The sequence below is a fragment of the Equus przewalskii genome, chromosome 9 (genome assembly GCF_037783145.1).
Source record: "Equus przewalskii isolate Varuska chromosome 9, EquPr2, whole genome shotgun sequence".
Classification (NCBI taxonomy): domain Eukaryota; kingdom Metazoa; phylum Chordata; class Mammalia; order Perissodactyla; family Equidae; genus Equus; species Equus przewalskii.
Genome location: NC_091839.1, coordinates 56,201,661 through 56,226,507, shown reverse-complemented (window position 1 = coordinate 56,226,507; position 24,847 = coordinate 56,201,661). Strand labels below are relative to the sequence as shown.

Sequence of the window (24,847 nt, the reverse complement as noted above, 5' to 3'; positions counted from 1 at the left end):
TTTGGACAGAAGAAGAAGGAAAAATTTGGGGCAGGCCCGGTGGCACAGCGGTTATGTTCGCATGTTCCACTTCAGCGGCCTGGAGTTCGCTGGTTCAGATCCCAGATGCAGGCATGGCACTGCTTGGCAAGCCATGCTGTGGCAGGTGTCCCATATAAAGTAGAGGGAGATGGGCATGGATGTTAGCTCAGGGCCAGTCTTCCTCAGCAAAAAGAGGAGGATTGGCAGACATTAGCTCAGGGCTGATCTTCCTCAAAAAAAAAAAAAAAAAAAAACCAAACGTCTATGGACAGTTTATCTTCCACAAGGAGCCAAGAACATATAATAGAGACAGGAAAGCCTCTTTAACAAATGGTGTTGGGAAAACTGGACAGTCACATGCAAAAGAATGAAGATAGACCATTATCTTATACCACACACAAAAATTAACTCAAAATGGATTAAAGATTAGAATGTAAGACCTGAAACCATAAATATCCTAGATGAAAATTTAGGTAGTACATTCTTTGACATAGGTCCTAGTAGCATCTTTCAAATACCATGTCTACTCAGGCAAAGGAAACAAAAGAAAAAATAAAGGGAACTACATCAGACTAAAAAGCTTCTGCAAGGCCTGGGAAACCATCAACAAAACGAAAAGAAAACTCACCAACTAGAAGAAAATATTTAGAAATCATATATCTAACAAGGGGTTAATTTCCAAAATATATAAAGAATTTACACAACTCAACAAGAAAAAAATGAACAACCCAATCAAAAAATGGGCAGAGGAAATGAATATACATTTTTCCAAAGAAGATATAAAGGTGGCCAACGGGCACATGAAAAGATGTTCAACATCACTAATTATTAGGGAAATGCAAATCAAACCTACATTGAGATATCACCTTATATCTGTCAGAATGGCTATAATTAACAAGACAGGAAATAACAAGTGTTGGAGAGGATGTGGAGAAAAGGGAACCCTTGCATACTGCTGGTGGGAATGCAAACTGGTGCAGCCATTATGGAAAACAGTATGGAGATTTCTCAAAAAATTAAAACTAGAAATACTATATCATCCAGCTATTCCACTACTGAGTACTTACCTAAAAAACATGAAATCAATAATTCAAAAAGATGGGGCTGGCCCTGTGATGTAGTGGTTAAGTTCTGTGCAGGTTCACGGGTTCAGATCCTGGGTGTGGACCTACACTGCTCATCAGCTATGCTGTGGCAGCGACCCATATGCAGGGTAGAGGAAGATTGGCAGGGATGTTGGCTCAGGGCTAATCTTCCTCAAGCAAAAAAAGAGGAGGATTGGTAACAGACATTAGCTCAGGATTAATCTTCCTCAGCAAAAAACCCACAATAATAATAATTCAAAAAGATATATGTAGCCCCATGTTCATCACAGCATTATTCACAAAAGCCAAAATGTGGAAGCAACCCAAGTGCCTATCAATGGATGAATGAATAAAGAAGATATAGTGTACCATGGAATACTACTCAGCTATGAAAAAGATTAAATTCTGCCATTTGCAACAACATGGATGGATCTTGAGGGTATTATGCTAAGCGAGATAAGTCAGAGAGAGAAAGATACGGTATAATTTCACTCATATGTGGAAGATAAAGAAACAAACAAATAGATAAGGAGAACAGATTAGCGGTTACCAGAGGAGAAGGCGATGGGGGAAAGGCAAAAGAAGTAAAGGGGTATATATGTATGGTAACAGATAAAAACTGGACTGTTGGTGGTGAACACGATGCAGTCTATACAGACACTGAAATATAATAATATACACCTGAAATTTACACAATGTTGTAAGCCAAACTGATCCCAATAAAATAATTTTTAAAAAAATAAGTGATTAATGTTGGGAAGCAAGGCAAGCCTCTACAAAGTTAAAAAAATTGAAATAATAACAAGCATCTTCTCAGATCATAGTGCTATAAGGCTAGAAATTAATTACAAGAAAAAAGCTGAGAAAGGCACAAAGATGTGGAGACTAAACAATACACTACTGAACAAGCAATGGATCATTGAAGAAATTAAAGAAGAAATAAAAAAATACCTGGAAACAAATGAAAATGATAGCATGCCATACCAATTCATATGGGATACAGCAAAAGCTGTATTAAGAGGAAAATTCATCGCAATACAGGCACATCTTAACAAACAAGAAAAATCCCAAATAAGCAACCTTAAAGCACACCTAACTGAACTAGAGAAAAAAGAACAAATGAAACCCAAAGTCAGCAGAAGGAGAGAAATAATAAAAATCAGAGCAGAAATAAATACTATTGAAATGAAAAAGGCAGTAGAAAGGATCAATGAGGCAAAGAGCTGGTTTTTTGAGAAGATAAATAAAATTGACAAACCACTAGCCAGACTTACAAAGAAAAAAAGGGAGAAAGCTCAAATAAACAAAATCAGAAATGAGCGAGGAGAAATAACAACAGACTCTGCAGAAATACAACAGATTATAAGAGAATACTACAAAAAACTATATGCCAACAGAATGGATAACCTAGAGGAAATGGATAAATTCCTGGACTCCTACAATCTCCCAAAGCTCACTCAAGAGGCAGACAATTTGAACAGACCAATCACAAGGAAAGAGATTGAAACAGCAATCAAAAGCATCCCAAAGAATAAAACCCCAGGACCAGATGGCTTTCCTGGGGAATTCTACCAAACTTTCAGAGAGGATTTAATACCTATCCTTTTCAAGCTCTTCCAAAAAATTAGGGAAGATGGAACACTTCCTAACACATTCTATGAGGCCAACATCACTCTGATACCAAAACCTGACAAGGACACCACGAAAAAAGAGAACTACAGGCCAATATCACTGATGAACATAGATGCAAAAATTCTAAACAAAATTTTGGCAACCAGAATTCAGCAATTCATCAAAAGAATCATACATCAGGATCAGGTGGGATTCATACCAGGGACACAGGGATGGTTCAACATCCGCAAATCAATCAACGTGATACACCACATCAACAAACTGAGGAATAAAAACCACATGATCATCTCAATAGATGCAGAGAAGGCATTTGACAAAATCCAACAGCCATTTATGATAAAAACTCTGAACAAAATGGGCATAGAAGGAAACTACCTCAACATAATAAAGGCCATATACGACAAACCCATAGCCAACATCATACTCAATGGGCAAAAACTGAACCCCATCCCTCTGAAAACAGGAACGAGACAAGGACGCCCTCTATCACCACTCTTATTTAACATAGTACTGGAGGTCCTGGCCAGAGCAATCAGGCAAGAAAAAGGAATAAAAGGAATCCAAATAGGGAAGGAAGAAGTGAAACTCTCGCTGTTTGCAGATGACATGATCTTATATATAGAAAACCCCAAAGAATCCATTGGAAAACTGTTAGAAGTAATCAACAACTACAGCAAAGTTGCAGGGTATAAAATCAATTTGCATAAATCAGTAGCATTTCTATACTCCAGTAATGAACCAACAGAAAAAGAACTCAAGAATACAATACCATTCACAATCGCAACAAAAAGAATAAAATACCTTGGGGTAAATTTAACTAAGGAAGTGAAGGACTTATATAATGAAAATTACAAGGCCTTTCTGAGAGAATTGGATGACGACATAAGGAGATGGAAAGACATTCCATGTACATGGATTGGAAGAATAAACATAGTTAAAATGTCTATTCTACCTAAAGCAATCTACAGATTCAACGCCATCCCAATCAGAATCCCAATGACATTCTTTACAGAATTAGAACAAAGAATCCTAAAATTCATATGGGGCAACAAAAGACCCCGAATTGCTAAAGCAATCCTGAGAAAAAAGAACAAAACGGGAGGCATCACAATCCGACTTCAAAACATACTACAAAGCTACAGTAATCAAAACAGCATGGTACTGGTATAAAAACAGGTGCACAGATCAATGGAACAAAATTGAAAGCCCAGAAATAAAACCACACATCTATGGACAGCTTATCTTTGACAAAGGAGCTGAGGGCATACAATGGAGAAAAGAAAGTCTTTTCAACAAATGCTGCTGGGAAAACTGGAAAGCCACATGTAAAAGAATGAAAATTGACCATTCTTTTTCACCATTCACCAAAATAAACTCAAAATGGATTAAAGACCTAAAGGTGAGACCTGAAACCATAAGGCTTCTGGAAGAAAACGTAGGCAGTACACTCTTTGACATCAGTATTAAAAGGATCTTTTCGGACACCATGCCTTCTCAGAGAAGGGAAACAATAGAAAGAATAAACAAATGGGACTTCATCAGATTAAAGAGCTTCTTCAAGGCAAATGAAAACAGGATTGAAACAAAGAAACAACCCACTAACTGGGAAAAAATATTTGCAAGTCATATATCTGACAAAGGCTTAATATCCTTAATATATAAAGAACTCTCACAACTCAATCACAAAATGGGCTGGAGACATGAACAGACATTTCGCCAAAGAAGATATACTGATGGCCAATAGGCACATGAAAAGATGCTCATCATCGCTGATCATCAGGGAAATGCAAATCAAAACTACACTAAGATATCACCTTACACCTGTTAGAATGACAAAAATATCTAAAACTAATAGCAACAAATGTTGGAGAGGTTGCGGAGAAAAAGGAACCCTCATACACTGCTGGTGGGAATGCAAACTGGTGCAGCCACTATGGAAAACAGTATGGAGATTCCTCAAAAAACTAAAAATAGAACTACCATACGATCCAGCCATCCCACTACTGGGTATTTATCCAAAGAGCCTGAAGTCAGCAATCCCAAAAGTCCTGTGCACCCCAATGTTTATTGCAGCACTGTTTACAATAGCCAAGACGTGGAAGCAACCTAAGTGCCCATCAACAGACGAATGGATAAAGAAGATGTGGTACATATATACAATGGAATACTACTCAGCTGCAAAACAGAACAAAATCATTCCATTTGCAATAACATGGATGGACCTTGAGAGAATTATGTTAAGTGAAATAAGCCAGCAAGAGAAAGATAATCTGTGTATGACTCCACTCATATGAGGAATTTAAAACTATGGACCAAGAACAGTTTAGTGGATACCAGGGGAAAGGTGGGGTGGGGGGTGGGCACAAAGGGTGAAGTGGTGCACCTACAACATGACTGACAAACATTAATGTACAATTGAAATTTCACAAGATTGTAACCTATCAATAACTCAATAAAAAAAATCATTAAAAAAAAAAAAACGGAGCAAAACAAACTAAAAAAAAAAAAATAAGTGATTAGAATTGAAGAGGGATTAAAAGATTTTTATACTAGAAATCATTGGAATTCTCATTAAGGTAATTGCCCTCTTCGAAGATGTGAATTTTAATTAGCAATACATTGCTCAGTATTCTTGTTCAATTTCCTTAAAGAAATGCTTTAATTAATAAAAGGTGTTCCTTCACATTCTGGAAATATTTTGAAATGTAGCAGAATCAAGACATTTTCACTTATAAAATTAATTATGCTGTAAATATAACATAATAAATATAAAACGTGAAAATAAATACAGCAAAACATATAATCATCTACAATGTTAATCTTCTTTTACATGCAAAGAAAGAATTATTCAACATGTTTGTCACATATGATACATAATATGTTTCATTTAATGATACTACTTCCTTATTCTTTTCTTTTACATGAAAAAATGGTCTTTTATAAATACATTTTACATAAACATATCTTCTACTCTAAAACTGACTAAAGGTTTTATGCAGCTGTTTAAAGGAAAAATTATTTGTATAAATAAATATAAAATCTCTGATGACTTTTCTCATGTAAGATTTAAGTTCTAGTATTATTGTTTTGATTTTTAGTTACGCTTTTTTTCCTAGTTGATGTATATGTGTTTGAGAGGCCATATTATCTTTATAATTATAAATTCATATTTCCGTTTACACAAGCAGGTATTGTAAATGTTTTCTTATTTTAATTGAAGGATTCAACATATCATCGTCAGCTTTAAGGAATGTTTAAGGAATTTTAACAGCATGTTAAACAAATAAACAAATACAATAGCATAGAATGTACAGAACAAATATAGAGAGTGAATAAATTCTGGTTGTTTTGGGAAAGGCAAATAACTTTAATGCAAATAAAAAATTTAAACATTCATTTGAATAAGTAGATATAACTTTGAGTGCTAGATCAACTCAGGGATCTTAAGAAGAATGTATGGCCTCCAGCCTGGGAAAGACGCCAAGGGTGGTCCTGATATAATTGCTCTTAAATCTTCTGAATCTCACAGGAAATGACCAGGCTCCTTGCAGAGAGTTGACTAAGGGAAGGGTACTTTGGAAGGTATGGGAGGTGTCCTGGCACCCCGGCACTCCCCGTAGGTATGAACCACCCAGAATCTAAGTGGAATTAACTTTTGTTAACTCCTAATAATACTGGCCAGGGTGGCGGTGTGCAGGTGTCTCACACTGCTGAGAATGGTCCAGTTACTCCTCTTGGCCGTGATCTCAAGAGACGTAAAATTGAGAGCACATCAGAAGGGAAGAGAAAGTCTGCTCCACTGCCTCTTCCCTTCTCCCAGATCTAGGAGAATAAGCAGATGAGAAAGACCAAGAGAGCCAGAGCCCAGAGAGAGCAGGAGTAAGAAAGAGGGATGATGGAGCGGGAGAGAGGGCAGGGAAAGAGAGAGAGAGCAAGAGAGAGAGAGACCACAGGCAGGTCCAGAAGTGGACCCCCAGAGCCAGTTCTTCTTGTTGCGGGTATTTGACCATCTCTCAGGGGGAGGGCGTGGTACAGGCAGAGAGTACAGGCGGTGCCTGGCTGACCCCATTTCAGGTGACACTTGGAGACAGTATGGCCAGAATGACACTCTGCCTCTGCTTTCTCCCTTCCTCAAGTTCCTGCCTTTCTCCTCTATCTGCGCTGGCTCCCTTCCTCCACTGGGTTCCCAGTTCATCTGTTTCTGGCTCCAAGCCTCTGCCTTTCCCAGGTGTTCTGACTGGCCTCCTTCCCCCTGCCAGCCCTCGCAGTATGACTCTCTGGCTCGGCCTCTCCTGTGGGCTGTCTGGTGCCCAGGGTGCCTTGACTGCGGCCCAGGAGAGCGAGCAAGGGTCGAGAGACCAGGTCCAGATGGGATGTCAGTTCTGTGACGACGACACGACTGTTGCTGGACTGCAAACCAAGGGAGGGGGCACTGCAGACCCTTCACCGCCACCCCTCTTGGGGAATTTATTTTTTGCTCCAACTCTGAATGCTGTCACCAACTCTTTCCTGGACTTTGGTAAACATCACAGGATATTTAATGGCATGATACTTACAGAATTATTTTTATTTTAATTTATTAAAGGACAGATGTAGGAAACAACTGAAAATTCTAGTTAGGGCCAGTCACCAGATTTATCAGGTTTTGTTTACAACTATAAACTATTTCTTATAAAGAAAGAAGAACAAAATGTGAAACCAATTTGAATGTAAGCATAAATTACAGTAAGCCAGGTTATTTAATTTTTTTAATTTAAATTTGATTTTTTATTTTAACATTTTATAAGTTAATTTTATATTTCTGGCACTCTGATTGAGATCATGCTATTTTGAGATAGAAAGCATTCTGTGTTGAATTTCCCTACCTCCTTTTGTCATGTTCTAATAAAATACAAAATATGAGCCAATAATTTCACCACGTCCTTTTTTTACCGCTTTCCATCACTAATTCTTTTCATTTTTATTTTTAACTGCGGTAAAATACACATGACATAAAATTTACCATCTTAACAACGTTAAGTGTACAGTTCAGCAATGTTTAAGTACATTCACATTGTTATACATCCAATCTCCAAAACTTTTCATCTTACACTAAGCAATTTTTTTATTTCTAATATATAGCACTATTAAAGCAAATTTCTTTTCTGGGGAAGAGGATTTCTTGCATGACAAAATATCTTTCACTACTAACCCTCACTGATCTTATAATAAGTGGTAACAAGAAACGTATTATGCAACCTGCAAGGCCTGGCAGCTAAACCAGCTCTCACACTATGACTGAAGATATCATTCTACTTTTCCACCTGCAGACAAGTACGTGAGTAATGTCTTTCATGAATGAACAAATGTGGTTAACATGTATACACTTCTCTATCTCCCACCTTGGGGAAAGCTTTTCTTTTCAAGACAATATAATTAAGTCAGAACTTTCTGTGCAAACATCTGGATATTAACAAGTAACTGTTGATATAATAATAACTCTAAATGCTTTACAGTAGGAAGTCATATAAATGCTTTTTATGGAAAAGAACAACAAATTCCAAATATTGATGTCATCTTAACTTTGTGTACCTTAGAGTTACAGCACAGCCCGTGTAAAAAGAAAAAAGGCAGACAAAAGGTACCCATGACAATGAGGAAGAACATCTGAAGACAGCATGGAGCAAAGATTCAAGCTCATCCCTTGAGACTCATTATTTATTGTCAGGGTGCTTTGATATATAATGCCCTTTTTACAAAACATCCACATTCGTTTTAAGTATGTTTTTCAATTAGACAGGGTTATTTTATAATGTTTTAATTCATTAAAGCCAAATACAAATATTCATGGGAGCCAAATACTGGAAATAAAGCATTACCTTTTTGAACATTCCGGACTCTGTAGGTAAAGGACCAGGCTCCTCACTGGTGGTGTGAAAGAACTGGGATTCTCCACAGTGCAATGTAAATTCCTGGAGTTCCTGAGCCACATGGCCTCCATCCACGACTTCTGAAGCTCTGTAAAGAGTGGAAATACAGTTATGTCAACAACCTATCAGGAACGCTGGAAACTCAAGAAACCCAAAGGCACGTTTCTCTGTGTATATTTCCAATCAGCCAAAATAATGAATCATTCTTCAAAACCAACACAGGATTGCAGATAATTTGGTACTCTCATAACTCATTTATAAATAAACTTTGATGACTTCACCATGTGGCTGACAGAATCCTTTTAAACCCTATGCCAAACACAAATTAGAGATAGGTAGGTAAATAGCTACATGGAAAGACAGATTTTGTCATGAAAGCAATTCAATTTCATTTTATGATTTAATGGTTGCTCTACTGTCATTGCTCTAAGAAAAGAAAACAAGAAATTTGTAAGTTTCCTGAACATTGGAAATAAAGTGGGAACTGAATCACCATTAAGGGAGGGAACTAGGCAATGCCAGGAAAAGGGAACTGTTCCCAGGATTATAATATTTACTGATTTAAAAGAAATGGAAACCAATGAAGGCAGAAAAAGTGTTCCAGCAGACTCTGGTGGTTGCCTACCCCCAAAAATTTCCTTTATCCAAACCTCCAGTTTCGCTACCCCCCAAACACATTTTCTTTGCTAATATCCCTGATTTCATTCAGATATCCATTCTCCATGTGCCTCAGAGGAAGCTGCTTCCAGCCCTGGCAATCAATCAATACTGGTCTAATCCTGGTGTCCCATTCCCCCCACCAGTAACTGATTTGGGGATATGCCCATACATCTCTTTCTTGCTGGTATTTCCCATTGATTTAGGTCTCTCTGACCCTCTAAAGTGTACTTTGCCCTACTTATCTGGTGCAATTCTGGCCACTGAGATGTGAAGGACATCTGCTGAAGGAATCAGGGAAGGTTTTTCTCTTACACGAAGGTTTACAGAAAGAAGTAGTTCTTCTTCCCTGCAGGCCAGTGACATCCTGCATGTGCTGAATGTGATAGCCATCTTGGGACCATGAGTGGCATTAGCCTAAGGAGAATAGATGGAAGAGAAAGGAGGGCAGAAATATGAGATCAACTTGAGTCTTCAAATATGTTGTTGAATTGCTGAATTTGCCAATCCTAGACCTGCCTTGGCTCTGGAGTTCTTGCTGTGTTACATCATAAATGCCCTATTCTTTAAGCCATTTTGAGTTGGATGTTCTCTGTTATCTGCAGCTGAGCATCATAATTGATGCAAGGATTGATATTTTTCTTAAGCATATAATTAAGGCTGGGATAAAGATACTGGAGCAGGACAAGGGCTTTGAATGAAGAATGCTAATGAAGTGGAAAGAAAACCAAAAACTCCAAGGTTTAATATTTTGCAGAAGAAATACACGCTTTTGTGGAATTTCTACAATGTGCCAAGAATAAAAAGATAACTAGGGTAAAGTACACTTCAGAGGGGCAGGGAGACAGAAATCAATGTGGTAATGCCAGCCAGAGAGATACATATGGGCATAATTTGAGGAACTGTATTGTGTATATCTTTATTTTGGAAAACATGATTCTTCCTATTACATAAAATGTGAAGTTGTATTAGCAGCAATAACTTCTTTTTGTCTTCCCCCCAGTTTTGTACTATAAAAGTAATGCTTGTATACAGTAAAGATAATTCACTCAGTATCAAAGGGAACTGAAATAAAAAAGAATTTCTTAGCCCTATCACAATTTCATTCTGCATAAGTAACCACTCTGAACCGTTTCCTTCCTGCAACATTTTATGCCATATGTAAGACTTTGTGGAAATACATTCACACCCTCTGAAAGAAAGTGCTGACGTTTGCCTTTGAGGCAACTCTCTCCTCGGGCATTAGAGACGGTATGTATGAAGGAATAGAGAAACAGGCGTAGCACAGGGGAACTTAGATAACAACTGAAAAGTACCTCAAAGTTGAGACAGTGTTATAGTCTCAACACGGATGTGTTTTTGCCTCACGACTGGTTTTTACTAATTGTCCCGACCTAACCCACCATGCACATCTTGTCCCTCTGCTAGCAAATAAGCCAAGAGGAGGAACGCGCAAGAAAAGCCCGCTAGGACTTGAAAACTGAAATGCGATATAACCATTGCAGCCTTACAAATTGTAAAAGTAAATCAGAAATGTAGAGGAAATATGCCACTTCTAATATTTTTCTTTTTTGGAGAAAAATACACGTGCACATTGAATGAATCTAGAGGGTACAGAGATAAATGTGAACTATGTGTGCTTCCTAAGCTTTATACTGTTGGAAGTGGGCACCCAAAAGGGACTTCTCTCCTCCTGCTAGAAGATACTGAGACGTACTGTGTGATTAAAAGCTGGCAAGGGTGCTCTTTCTATATATTTTGCTTGTGATCCAATCCCTGCCTATCGTATAGGATCCTTTTGTCTGCAAGTAACATAAAGTCCAAGTCACAGAAGCCTAATCAAAAGTGAAATTTATTACCATATCTAAAACAAGACGGGTGGACTGAGTTGGCTTAATCAGCTTATTCACTTGCTGCTAAATTCAGTGGCTGCTACAGTTCTGGTCACCACACAGGTATGATAATTCCAGAGGCTGAAAGATGATCTCTTCCTGTGTACTTCTCTTAGAAGTGAGGAAGTCTTCCCCAGAAATCACCTAGCAGACTCCTCTTCGTGTCTCATCCCTGTACCAGACCAATCACTGGACCTACCCCATGAGGTCGGGACCTGAAGGACCTCCCTGTGCAGAGAGTAGGCAACTGAACAAAGTGGGATTCTACTGGGAAAAAAGAAGAAGCGGAGGGAGTGGAAATGGATGCTGGTGTGGTCATATCACCTCCCTAACTTTGCCTTGAAATATATTCTCCACACTTACTACACTGTTGGGAGAAGTAGAGTCGATATATATTCATGACTGAATTTGAGTTATCAAAGCAGAAACTTTCATTTTTCCCTCATAGCATGTCAAACCCAGGAAGCCTACTTGCCCTCCTGATTTGGGGATAAACTAACAAAACTTGGCATGCTCTTCAAGAGTCAATTCTGTATGCGCGGGGTCACGATCTCCCAGATGGAAGGTAGGTTTAGTTTCTCAATGGCCAGAGGAAGAGCAGGACTCTTACAGAGAGTCCAGGGAAGCTCCTTGCTTCACCCATAATTCTGAAACACGAAATGCTGAGTGTTTGTGGTACAGCCAATAACCTCTGACCTCCCTTCAAGGGGAGGAGGATGATGCGATGTTGGCTGACTTCCCTTTCCTCCTGACCCAGATCCAGGCAGTATGCTGTGCACCTGGTCACAGGTGCCATTATTTCAAAGTTGGCTCCAGGACACGAGATGTGTGGGCTGAGAGGGCTTCACAAGCAGATCCCAACTTCAGGACAGCTTCTCACCCACTCTATGGTTCAGGCCATCCCATGAGCATTTTCTAGGTCCTCTCTAGTGTCAGACACAGAACTTGGACTCACAGCAAACTTATTGCACAAGTTTGTCCCCTGAAACACAATCTTCACAAGACACTACACAGAAAAAATAGGTCCCTAGGCCCTAAGTTAACTTTTGAACAGAGTCTAGCATTAATTTTTTTAGCAAGCATTTTTAGATCTCTCACTATATATCATACATCAAAGTACACAAGATGAACAAACCCACTCCCTGCTCTCAAGGATATTAAGGTCTAGTAGACACAGGGGCTCATCAAGTGGGCAGTGATATGTTAATTCTGAGTAACAGTTACACACAGAACTTTGCTGTGATTAGTGCCCTCGAGTCTACTCCGACTCCTAGCGACCCATGCACAGCAGAGCAGAACCCTGCCCAGTCTTTTTGCTCCATCCTCTCACCTTCCAGCGCTATACCTGATAATGCTCCACTGCTGGTCACAGGGTTTTCAGGGCAAATTTTTTTCAGAAGTGGGTGGCCGTGTCTTTCTTCCTAGTCTGTCTTAGACTAGAAGCTCTGCTGAAACCTGTCCACCATGGGTGACCCTGCTGGTGTGTGAAATACTGGTGGCATAGCTTTCAGCATCACAGCAACACACAGCTGCCACAGTATGACAACCAACAGATGGGTGGTGTGGTTCCCTGATGGGGAAACGAACCTGGGCCATGGGTGGTGAGAGCATAAAATCTTAACCATTGGATCACCAGGGCTGGCTACATGTGGGGCTAGACATAGATAAACCTCCCTAGCCTAAAAGCCAACCTTAATAAGTGTTTGCATCGGGAAGGGCCAGTTGGAAAGTTTGCTAATTTTTCTTTTCCACAGGGTAAAGCGTAGTTTAACTCCTGATAAGAAGGCTATAGGTGGTCGTAAGAAAGGCTAAGCTTGGTTCCCTGGTGAGAAATGTAAGATTCGTAAATGGAAATACAGTTTCCTTTGTGGACAGCCACTACTGGCGTCTTTCTCAGGACAACACTTCTTGGGTTAAAAAAAAGACAAAAATAAAATAAAATCTCCCAAATGCTGCCATACTGTCCTGGAGCTTTAGGAGAGGATAATTCATTAATTTGCTAATTGTAATCTGAACTTCCCTTCTTAGCACAGATACTAGGCTGCCAGAAGTGAAAGAGTTTTAGTGTTAAGTACTTCATTTTACTCAGACTCATACATAAGTGGAGTATTTGCCAGCTCATTCAGTTATTCTCTGTGTTTCTTTTTTATTTGGCTTCTTTTAAAAACCAGATAGCCCTTCTCCCTGGAGATCAAGTTGGTACAAAATTAATAATGGCAAGATTGTTTACCCATTTGTAAGTTAAAAGAGCCACATGGCTATTTCTAGACAAATCCAAGCTTTGTGAGGCTTGAAGCTTATATAATTTGGAGTGCCCTCTTTAAGAAAAACAAAATATCTGACTTTTTCAAAATTTATAGCACTAGCCTCTCCTAAGGCCTTGGGAGTGGCCCTTGAAACTTAAGCCTCATTTGAGTCCTATAAATCTGCCTCAGGTTTTCCTAACTTGGTCTACTCCATCAAGGTGTTCCTCATGCATTTTAATATGTGTAGCCCAACATAAAGCAAGTTAAATGAGTTTCTTTAATAATTCTAGCTTCAGAGATGATGTACATGTAAAACAAGAAAATGCGACACAAAAGTTAAAGTTTAGTTTTAATTATAGGGTATCAATTGATGCTGTACTGCCATCTATTGTCTACTCAAAGAATTATTAGTGTGTTCCACCAAGCCCTGGAATTGTGATTCAAAAGTTATCAAAAGTGCCTCCCTCTGCACTGAATTATTTACTCAAGAGAACTTAAAACACCAGATATGAGAACCACTCTTCTGCATCAAGGCAGTGGTTGTAAGGCTACATAAGTTTACTGCCCACAGAGAAAGGGAGAAAGCTTTCAATTCACTAGCAAACAGCACTAACAGTAAGTGTAGGATTTCTTCGCTGCAACTGCTACATGGTGGAGAGCTACCACTGACTGAGTAACTTCTGTCCTGCTCACATTAGACCATGTATCAGATTACAGACACACATCATCAGATAATTCTAGACCGGAAAGGCCTAGAGATTACATCGCAGATCGGAAGAGACATTGGCTCTGAGAAACCATGAGACTGATAGGACTCTGGGCCTGCTGGTTACCCACATGCATGGAACTAAAAGTCAGGCTTCTATGCTGAGGTTCAAAAAGAGGCATCTAACGACAGTGTGACCATAGAGCCATGTAAATCTGTCCCATCTCCAGGGGAAAAAAAACAAAAACACCACAGTTTTGGATTTACAGAATGGATTTTTCTTTCAGAAGCAATGTTGTATTCAAATTTATATTTTTTCAGCTGAATAAAGATGAAATATAGCTCTACACACAGATTTCAAATCATACCAGTCTAGCCATTACCTATGTGATCTTGGGCTAGTTACTTAACTTCTCTAAGCCTCAGTTTTCTCATCTGCAAAATGGGGATAAGAATTGGATTGTCATGAGAATTAAATTAGCTAATATTCATAAAATGCTTAGCCTAGTACCGGCACATGGTAGGCACTCAATAAGTATCAGCTATTTAAATTATGCATACGAATGTCAGTTGACATTTCCTGATAATAACTTACTAGGTATCATACGGGTTTTACCTTGAGCTAGCTTATTTATCAGGCTCAACCAAGAAATGATATAGAAATGAGGATGTCTGAATTGGAAGATACCTTAGAGATAATCTAGTGACCCAACCATCTCCTTCTGCAGATGAGCTCATTGAGGCTCAAAGACATTCATTGTTCAAGGTCACAGGGCTAATTAATGGCAGAGTTGGGGGTAGAGAACCCACCTGACTTCCAGTTCAAGACTCATTTCAAATTCTCTGCAGATGAGTTTCATGATCACAAAATTCCCAGTTGGATGGAGAAATGAATAAAATTTTCCATGCTTATTCGAGTTTTAAAAATCCAAAACATTATCAGAATTTTAGCCATATAAAGAATACTACATCATTAATACAAGTACTTAGCGCCACCCAATGGTAACAGCTTTTAATGCAGAAACTCTGCCACCTAGTGGTTGCACAAGAGCATCCATCTACTCGTCCTTTTTAGTAGTGTTTCTACAAAAAAGTAGCATTCCCTGGTTCAGTCAGCCTCCAACTTCTTGGGCCCCTTGACGTATTAAAATGGCAGCTTGAATGCTGTGGGCCATCTTCCAATGTGCTGTGTGGGGCAGAAACGTCCAAGATCCCCTCATATCTGAGCACTGGAATGCAGATTATCTTCTCTCCAACAAAGGCTGGAGACCTTTGGCATAATAATTCCATATTGTGAAATCTAGCCTTTGCGTGCTACAGAGGCTGTGAAATTTAACCAAGTTATCTCAGCACCAATAATATGTAAATTTTGGTCCTTTGGGATCACTCTCCATGATTAACAAACTATGAAGCTCCCCAGAACCAGGCTGGGCTCAACAAAGTTTGGCTTTGTTAGCATTGGTCCCAAAGGAAGAAAGGATCTCATTCTGGGCAAAAGCAGAGGACCAGAGACCAAAACAACCTGGGGGACCATCGCCCCAAACCCAGGAGAACTGAGGCACTGAGGTCTGTGTCTCCAGGAAAGGCTCAGGTTTGTAAGGAGTCTCATGTTTCAGGCAGGATTGCACATGCTCTCAGTTAGAGGAGTTGAAGATTGTGACATTTTTCGTCTTCTCTTTTTAACATCCGAGTTAGACAAGTTTAGTTTTCAGTCATCAAAATATAAAAGAAGTGTTCTTGATTGCTGGGTATTTTCCTTTTAAGGCTACTCAAATGCCTATAATCTAATGGCACAGAAGAGAAAATGTAGCTTTTCTTTTGATGGCATATATAATCCCCAAAGAAAGTCTGTCTAATGACCTTACTAACCTCATAAATAACAAATTAATAATGCAAGAGAGAGTATTTTAAATTGCCATCCTTTGCAACTCAAAACAAAGCTAGTGGTGATTATATTACCACAGAGCAGGCAAGGGGCAGGAAGCCTGGCAGCATGTGGTTATAGGCACAAGGATAGAATACGAGCCCTAAGTCACCAGGGACAACTCTCGGGGGTCATTCCTGGGCTCTCCTGCTCCCATCACCCTCCTCTGATCACTGGTCAGGAGCCTTTTGTCATCACACCTGAGCCTGCTTTGAGAGACACTCAAGACACAGCCACATAAGACCTCTTTGTCAGACATATTTCAGGAAAGCTGAGAAGGGTGTTAGCCATGAACTTACTGATCTTCACCTATTTACATTGTTATTTGGATACAAAGTACTACAAATCCTTTGGAGGAGGAAGGGGTGAGGTGACAGTTACAAACACACAAAATGTGTTGCTTCCACCTCACCAGTATGACGTCCATCTACCCTTTTCCACTCCAACGACCACTATCCTAGTTTTGGACTTCATTATCTCTTCAATGTAGAGAGCTTCCCAGCTATTCTCTGCTCTCTAGTCTCTCCTGCACCCCTGTTAAGCCATTCTAACATTATACACAGGTTGATCTTCCTAATGTACTCTCTTGTTTGCAAATCATTAGATGGTTCAGCGTGGTGTACAGAATAAAGACCTGACTTCATAGTCTAGTATGTAGACCCAGTCTGCCTTTTCAAATATAGCTCCCTTACACACCCTATATTACAGACAATTTTGCTATATTTTAGCTTCAATATGATCACTGATGTCTCTTTCTCTCATCTCAGACAGTAAGCTTTTTAAGGGCTCACGTGTATGATTCCCTCTGTTTCAGCCACAGCATATAACCACATCTGTCACATCAAAGATGTTCAGTGTTTACTGGGTGAGTGAATACAAAGCCCCTTGTGCAAAGATGGTTTGACTCATGACCACAGCAGCTGCTTACAGAACCTGCTGCTGTTTATGACTGTTTCAAATAATGTCAATATAAAGCTTTGCATGATAGGCCGGTCTGTCTGTTGCTATCTTCCAGAAGCCAGTGGTGATGTCACACACTTTGAGGTTGAGTTTATAGCACCTTTAGTACGCATCATCTGCTTCCTTTGTTTACCTTTGCCCCACCTATCTCACGGTCCAAAAGAACTTTGGTGCCAACAACTATCAGTAACAGTCCACGAAATTCTGGGGTCCCTAAAGAACCTGGCACCAAACTTCCCTGTCCTCAGTTCTTCCAGGCACTCAACGAATTACCTTCATCAATCCTGAGCTTTGATAACACTTGCACTGTTGCAAATATTATTACTTCATAGCATTTTTAGAAGCAATAAAGTTTCAAGAGAAATTGTGTAACTGTACCTTGTATCAAAAATTTTTAGCATTTACCATATTTCCTGAACTCACAGATGCCTACTTTTCCTACAAATCAGTTACTCTCAAAATTCTCACAGCTATACCTCAGAGATTTAAAAGCTCTCCTCAATATATTCTTACTATATGGTGGTCTCATAAATCTCACAAACCCAGAAGTGAGGATTGAGTCTTTAAATGTTACTTGTAAGACATCTAAAACATTCCCACACATAATACGGTGCTTAGAGCAAATGCCCTTTGATGATAATGTGAAACTAAAGAAATTATTTTAAAATATAAGAGTCTCTATTTTTTTTTTTTTACTTTTTCTACATAATTCTTATGGAGGTTAGCTTTTTACATTAACTTTCATAACTGTCAATTTCATCATGTTTGACATACTCAATTTCCAAACACCTGGCAGTCATTCAGTGATTAATGTAAAATGCTCAGTAATTAGTACATAATTGCCTGAATCACATCTTTGGTTTCCCCCATCCACCTGCACCAGGTGGGTAAACTCCACAAGGGACCAGAGTTGCTCAATGCCTCCTTGACACATCCTTTTGTAGTGACTAGAATTGTCATCATTTGCTTAATGAATGAGTTCAATTAGTGTCTGTAACTGGAGCTAATGTTACAAAAGAAAACTAATTAAAAGTCATTTCTAACAAGAAGTAACAATGCTTTACATACTATGGACACAACAAGAATACAGATTTGCTGACTGAAGACAATGGAAGGCTAGGAAGCTGGATCTGAGAACAGACTGTATTTATCATCTCAGTTTCATGAACTGAAATCTTTTAAGGTATATAAGGCAAGAAGAGATTATCACTGTGTCCCCGCTCCGCACCTAGCTTAATAAAGTTGTCCTTATGGTGATGCTAGTGACATGCTCCAAATGTCAGCCTCCAATGCCCCCCTTGAAGGGGTACCCCAGTACTGCTCTAACTCTATCCTCCCCTCTCTCCAAACTTCAGTTGTGGTTAGGGGGATTTGTCTGCCTTCCTGTTATAAGCAACTTGCTTCATTATTTCTATATCTTTGCTTGGGTTTCCTATTAACTCTCCCCTCTCCTCTTTGCAATCTTTGGCTATCAAATTCCATTGAACCTAATTTCAAATTTCACTGCCTCAGGCACTTCCCTGATTGTAATGAATCTTGGGTTTCCTCATCCCTTAGCCATCCAGTTTATACTAAAGGAAATTCCGAAAACAGTCATGTTCCAAAACTTTTTTTTTAAGGTAATTGATTTATTATCCTATAAATACAATATATAAATGGTGATTTGATTCCCAGATAAGCCCTTATAAGTCAACTTCATGTAGCTGAAATAGTGCATTATAGCAAAAACAAAAAGAAAAAGAATGCCAACATGAATCATGTTTCAATATCGGTTTAAAAAAACAAGAAGGCAATAAAATGGTCCAAGAACTAGTATTTATTTTTCTCAAGTGCAGATTATCTCTTTTGGAATAGGGACTATTGAGACAGAGCGGGTTCAGTTAGAAACAGATGATGGTTAGGGAATTTTCCAGAGATTATAAAGTGGTTTTACGGGGCTTTTGTTGTTCCCAGATCTAGATTATTATTATTTCGAATTTCACAGCAAAACTCATGGTTTTCCCTTTCCTGCATTCAAATGTATCACTAGCTTTTCTCTTCAGCTTTACAGCCGTCAACTGCATGATCATGATTCACAGTGGAATGAAAGGGGACACAAAGAAGGGAAAGAAAAAAGGAGAAGGAAGAGAAGTGAGGGAAAAGGGAGAGATTTTTCCTTGGCCAAGACTAGAAAGAAAGAGGGAGAGGATAGTATTCAAAACAAAGTGAGGATGATAAAAAAGTCCCACATGTGGAAAAAGTATAGCTGAAGAAGGACAGTGAGGGGAAAAGACAATAGGCAACAGAGCAGGTGCACAATGCTCTACGGGAAAAGTCACTGGCCCCACATTTCCCCAGGTGAGCACTAAGGGACAGGCCCAGGATAGGCCTTTGTGCACAACAGCTCTTTATACATAAAGGATGTGCAAAATTCAGGTGAGTGACAGTAACTGTTTTGGAACTTTTAGGTTGAACGTTATGAAGTAATATTTCTGTAAGTCAAAACCAATCAAATATGATAACTTCATAGCTTCAACTTAGTATCATTTGTTAGGTGTTCATATGAGGTTTTCCACGCACATAGTATCATTTCCTCAGTTCAATTATGTATACAGTTTTTGGGAGTTAAGAATCATACCATCTTCTATCACCATAACCTGTACTCAATAGGTATAAAATAAATACTTTTTTTTCTTGTCAGGGATATATAAAACAAGTTTTTTCTTGTGGCACTGACAGAATCCAGGCTTCCAGCACTGAGAGAGAGTTGAGTCACTAAACCACAAAGCATTCTGTCCCAAAAAAGTATTTTGTTTAACAGGATTTTAAATTAGGGAGTGTTATCTCACCAAGCAGAATGAGGACTTGTGAGTTAATAAGCTCTATGTACACAGGAGATCTTTATTTCTGCACTCAAGATGGAGGTAGCAGGTACTTTCACAGTGTTTGTAAAATCAGGCACAAGCAAACAGAAAGAAAGAACAGCTATATTCACTTTCTTCACTTAAAAATATCTTCATGCTACTTTTTTAATAAAAAAAAGTTTAAATATTGCCAATACTTCAAGGAGATAAACTCATGTTTTTATAAACCAGATAATAGTGGGACATATCAAAATGCTTCTAAAATATGAGCAATTCATGAAATCAAACAGTAGATATATAAATTTCATGAAATTTTTTCACTTGGCATATTGTTTAAAATGGATGACAAAGACTTTTGAGCATTTTCCCAGCTTCAGCAATTGCTTTTTACTAAAAAGAATCAAAATAATGTTATTAGCAAAATTAATTTTGAATCTGTCATCCTTTCTTCCCTTTAAAATAATAGAATAACTATTTCCTAAATAGAACTATTTAAATAAGGGTTCCCCCTTTTTAGCAAATAGTTGAAATGAAGTATTTTTCTCTTGTTACCAAATTTAACAGTTATAACTCATGTCATTAGACTTCAAAGATGAGAAAATCACATAATTACTATTAATTTATCATATATTTTTTGAAAACAGAAAAGATTTGACATCAAAACATAACATGAATCATCCAATGGATTACTCATTTTATCCTTTCACTTCCCCATCAAATAGTTTGTGTGTGTTACTAATAGAAAAGGAAGATACTGATCAACCTAACCAAACATTTGGATTCTCCACTTAAAAAGCAAGCAAGTTAGTGAGAAAGCAAAACACATAAAGATTTACTATTTATCTGGTTATAGGACCAGCCATAGGCAAAAGGGTAAGAATCTGACATTGGCCTCTTCCCCTACCAGCTCTCTCTGCATTTTCTCCCTTTGCCTTCTCACTACACAGCCCAGGATTTTCTTGTGGCTCCATGTGAACTGTTAAACAGAAAGGTGAGCTAATAAAACAAAATAACACGAAAGAACTATTCACTTACTACGTGTCCTGGGATAAATCATGGCCCCCAAAAATTCATGTTCACCTAGAACTTCAGAACATGACTTAATTTGAAATAGGGTCTTTGCACATGTAATCGGTTAAATTAAGATGAACTCATGCTGGATTTGGATGGGCTTGAATCCAACGACTGGTGTCCTTATAGTAGGAGAGAGAGAGCTGGTCCTGATGCCCTAGTGGTTAAAGTCTGGCACTTTCACCATTTCGGCAGCTCAGGTTTGTTTCCCGGTTGCGGAACCACACCACCCATCTGTCAGTAGCCATGCTGCGGTGGCAGCTCACATAGCAGAACTAGAAGGACTTACAACTAGAATATACAGCCACATAGTGGGGCTTTAGGGAGAGAAAAAAAAAGGAAGATTGACAACATATTAGTTCAGGGCAAGTCTTTCCCTGCAAAGAAAAACAAAAGAAGAGGGAAATTTGGACACAGAGACACAGAAACACACACACACACACACACACACACACACACACACATACACACATATACACAAAGGGAAGACGGTCATGTGATGCTGGAGGTAGAAACTGGAGTGATGCAGTGCTAGCCAAGGAACACAAGGACCGCCCGCAATGACCGGAATCCAGGAAGAGGCGAGGAAGGATCTTCCCTAGAGTTTTCCGGGGGAGGATGGCCCTGCCAACACCTTGATTTCAGACTTCTGGCCTCCAGAACTGTGAGGGAATACATTTCTGTTCTTGTAAGCCACTAAGTTTGTGGTAATTTGTTATGGCCGCTGCAGGAAACTAACACTCTGCCACTCTTCTGAGGTGAATGTGCATTAAAGAAAGGACTTCTGAGAGAGGACAACGTTTAACACAAAGAGATGAAATAACAGGCATTTCTGGCATCAATAATAATTCAGAAAAGAACTTTTTAGGGAAGTGGGCCCTCTGAGGACCTTTTAATGAAGCATGGCAGGTAGCAGCCTCCTCCACGGAAGGGTGGGCCTGGGCTGGTCTGAGTGGAGCGCTTTCCTAAGCCTTAGGGAGGGAAGACAGAGAAATGAAAAGAACGCAGGCACTTTGCCACCCGGGGAACTTCAAAGACACCAAAATTCCTAAGATGAAAAATGCTGCCCCAGGTAATAAGAAACCTGAAATAAAATCAAGAACAACAGGTGAATTAAGAGAGAATCTCTGAGTTAAATAGAACTGTCTATCTCTGTACCATCTATTCTTTTAAATCCTAGCAGTTACACCATCTTGCAAAGTTAATTCCAGGTGACTGAAAGCACTAAGTGTAAAACACCAAAATACAAAGAAGATTAGAAGGCATAATACGGCATGTTAGAAGATAACACAGGACGAGAAACAACTTCCAAAGATTAAAAGCAAAGGAAGAAATAAAAAAAGAAAAATACTGAAAATTTTACCGTGTAAAAATTTTTTAAATTATTCATTTTTTTTAAAAAAATGAAATGCAATAATAAGCCAAGAAAATATTTTCAACAAAAACATCCAACAGGGGCCAGCCTGTTGGCCTAGTGGTTAAATTCATGCACTCCGCTTCGGTGCCCCAGGGTTTGCAGGTTCAGACCTACACACTGCTCATCAGGCCATGCTGTTGTGGTTTCCCACACATAAAACAGAGGAAGACTGCCACAGACGTTAGCTCAGGGACAATCTTCCTCAAGCAAAAAGAGGAAGACTGGCAACAGTTGTTGGCTCACAGCCAGTCTTCCTCCACACACACACACACACACACACACACACAAATCCAACAATTGGTTAAGAGCCATACCGGGTAAAGAAACCATACAAATATATAAGAAAAATATTCACAAACCCAGTAGACTGGGCAAGGGAAACATAATTTTCAAAGGAAGGAAAAAAGAGTCATTGAAGTTATTTTCCAAAATTCACTAATTATCAAAATATGCAAATTAAAGTAACAATAGATACAATTTTAAAATTAATAATACTTAATGCTTTCACGTATTACTAGAAGGTATATTAACTGCTACAGCCTTTTAGTAAGCAATTTACTAGTACTTATCAAGAAACTTAAAAATGTTAATATACCTATACCCTGTGATTCTACTTCTAGGAAATGTTTATAAGGAAGTGATCAAAGAAGCATTAAAAGACTTTTTTACCAAGTTGTTAATGGCAGTGTTATTTATGATAAAATTTGCAAACAACTCAACCAATTCAGGCAATGAGTAAGTAAGTTATGGAACATCCGTGTTATAGATTGCCATTTATCCTTTAAGTCACGGGGTAAAGTTTATGATGTAATGGTAAGTTGAAAAGTAGACTAAAAAACTGTGTATCAACTATGTTAAGTATCCAACAACATATAGAGAGGAAATACGCTAAAATTCTAACAGTGGTCATCTCTGGCTAGTTAGATTATGAGTAATTTATGTTCTCTTCTGTATTTTCCACAATTGTCATACAGTCTTTCATAAGGAGAAAAATATTTAATAAAAAAGGTTTTAAAACTCCTGATTATTTCTGTGAAGTATTAGGATGTTTTGCAGGGAATGTGTAAAGCCCAGAAGTTTAATGAGGGGCCTCAGAGGCCAAATCAGGAGTCAAGCGGGGACAGTGCACTGGGGAGCCCTGTTACCAGGATTCTACCAGAAAACTCGATTTTTTTTTCACCAGTTCAGATCCTAGGATACAGTCACCAGAATAACTCCTGTGTTTGGACGAGAATATCACAGCCTTGACCCTCAGTTGTTTTTTGCTGTTGTTTTTTTTGTTTTTTGAGGAAGATTAGCCCTGAGCTAACTGCTGCCAATCCTCCTCTTTTTGCTGAGGAAGACTGGCCCTGAGCCAACATCCATGCCCATCTTCCTCTACTTTATATGTGGGACGCCTGCCACAGCATGGCTTGCTAAGTGGTACCATGTCCGCACCCGGGATCTGAACCGGTGAACGTGGGCCGCCGAAGCAGAAGTGTGAACTCAACTGCTGTGCCACTGGGCTGGTCCCAAGATGGACACATTTTTTGGAGGCCATGGTAACTGGTCTCCAAAGATGGCCCCAACAATGCCCCGCTCCCGGTACTGCATGCTGTTCCTCATATCAAAGGATGGAGTTATTTCCCCCTTTTGAGCTGCCTTGTGAGAGGTGCTGCTCGGGGTGGCCTGGTGGCGCAGCAGTTAAGTGTGCACGTTCCGGTTCGGTGGCCCCGGTTTCGTTGGTTTGGATCCCGGGTGTAGACATGGCACCACTTGGCAAGCCATGCTGTGGCAGGCATCCCACATATAAAGTGGAGGAAGATGGGCACGGATGTTAGCTCAGGGCCAGTCTTCCTCAGCAAAAAGAGGAGGATTGGCAACAGATGTTAGCTCAGGGCTAATCTTCCTCAAAAAACAAACAAACAAAAAAAGAGGTGCTGCTACCTGCTGGAGAGGTCACATACAGTGGGATGTTCGGGGGAACCTTGGAACCCGACCAACAGCAAGAACTGAGGCCCTGGACATACGGCCCCAGTAGAACCATTCCCACCAGCTCCCAGCTGTTTCACTGGGTTGTCGGGCACGCGACTGAAGGAGCCATCTTAGAACTTCCAGCCTCAGCAGACACCAGTCGAGCAGAGACAAGCTGATGCCACATGCCCTGTTCAAATTCCAATCATTAGAAGCAGTTAAATGATTATTTTAGGTCACTAAATTTTGAGATAGATGTTATGCAGCAATAGATGATCGAAACAGGATAAAGTCCTATAGCCTTCCGCTAAAATCTATTTTTTTAAAAAATGTCATGGTTGGTCATTTCTCACAGAAATCATCCACAGAAAATCCAGTTGTTCTAAGAATTTATTGGGGGGAACCCTGGAATCTGAATAGACATACTTTAGAAAGGCTAGAAGGATTCAGGGAGGGTTTTTAAAAAAATTTATATATATACATATATTTTGTAATTTTTATCTTATTTTAAATGAATAGAGTAGTAAGGAG

General features: G+C 39.2%; 1 protein-coding gene across 1 annotated transcript in view; it reads right to left on the bottom strand.

Annotated features, from left to right (window-relative positions):
- CRYBG1 (crystallin beta-gamma domain containing 1) overlaps nt 1-24,847 on the bottom strand; it is a 190,891-nt gene that overhangs the window by 108,159 nt on the left and 57,885 nt on the right. Inside the window, exon 2 of the mRNA XM_070559172.1 lies at nt 8,597-8,735. Coding sequence (XP_070415273.1) covers nt 8,597-8,735 — 139 coding nt within the window. The remainder of the gene's footprint in view (nt 1-8,596; nt 8,736-24,847) is intronic.